The 1,152-nt window shown below is 36.9% G+C and overlaps 1 protein-coding gene across 1 annotated transcript in view; it reads left to right on the forward strand.

Annotated features, from left to right (window-relative positions):
* The first annotated feature begins 546 nt into the window (after positions 1-546).
* Positions 547-1,152, forward strand: part of LOC104128696 (protein dachsous) — a 17,984-nt gene continuing 17,378 nt past the window's right edge. The window contains exon 1 of the mRNA XM_035896986.1: positions 547-616. Coding sequence (XP_035752879.1) covers positions 547-616 — 70 coding nt within the window. The remainder of the gene's footprint in view (positions 617-1,152) is intronic.

Raw genomic sequence — 1,152 nt, forward strand, 5'->3', positions numbered from 1 at the left:
TTTTCAATGTATACTATCTGTACAATACTAGGCACGCTTCAGAGGTGTCTGCCTGCATCGCATCAAAGAGTAACTACTGTTTTCACAACAGGAATTCTGTGCTTATTCCTTGTGGAACAGAGTTATGAGATCATGCCCTTTGCCTTTTGACACCCCATTTAGTTTTCTTTCCCAGGGAATACGTAGGTTTCTTTCCTATTGGCTAGGACATCTTGCTGATTTATTTATTCTCATCTCTATGTTGAATATTAAAATAAAAATAGACTTTGTTACTTGTGCTGTAACACAAACAATTATATTTCCTTGTTGGTTTATTTTTATTGCCCCAAAGGGACTTTGATCTCAGAAGCTGAAAATAAGCATGTTATATAGTTCGTGGATTGCTCTCAAAGGCTTATTGCAGTCTTTTGCCTTGTGTTCACTGAAGCGTTTTTCAAATGATAACTAACTTATGGTATGGCAAATAGAATGATTTTCTACAGATATTGTATATGAGAAACAGCCACCTGTGTTTGCCTTCAGTAAGATATTTTTTCTGCAGCGCTCATGGCGCTTTCTAGATCTCTGGTTTTTGCTTTAATCAGTTGGGTTACGTTCATCTGTCTCGATGCACAAAGTAAGTAGTGTTATTTTTATAAATGCTTGTGAGTCTGTTCCTGCTTCTATTGAGATTGAACAAAATTAAATTTATTTAATTCCTATAAATCACAATTCTAGAAGCTTAAATTACTTTGATCTGCTGACTGATAAAACAACAACATCTAAACAAGCAATCTTTTTGGTGCCCTTGGAAGTGGTCTGTGGACTTTCAGGGGCTCAGTGATCAAAAGTTGAAAACAACTGCTCTTGTTTGTACGGTGGGTTTTTATAAGTTCTCTTTGAACTTCAGGTGGGTTGGTTATTTTATATCTGCAGCAGGCATTAAATAAAATCCCTAGGCTGAAGCTGAGTCTGAGGATGTATAGTTTTGAAGTTGGGGTCAGCTGAATACCTTGCTGCTGTTATTCTGCTGAATTAGATTGAAGTGGTTACCTTTTTTACGCCTGGTATTCCTTGTAGTGGTAAGGATTAATTTAAAAGTTCTTTCCAGTGTTTTAAGGAGAGGGCTTCTAGAAAGTGGAAACTCTGCCATTCATTAGCTGAACCTGGGAG

Source organism: Egretta garzetta, unplaced genomic scaffold, assembly GCF_000687185.1.
Source record: "Egretta garzetta isolate BGI_Z169 unplaced genomic scaffold, ASM68718v1 scaffold306, whole genome shotgun sequence".
NCBI lineage: Eukaryota > Metazoa > Chordata > Aves > Pelecaniformes > Ardeidae > Egretta > Egretta garzetta.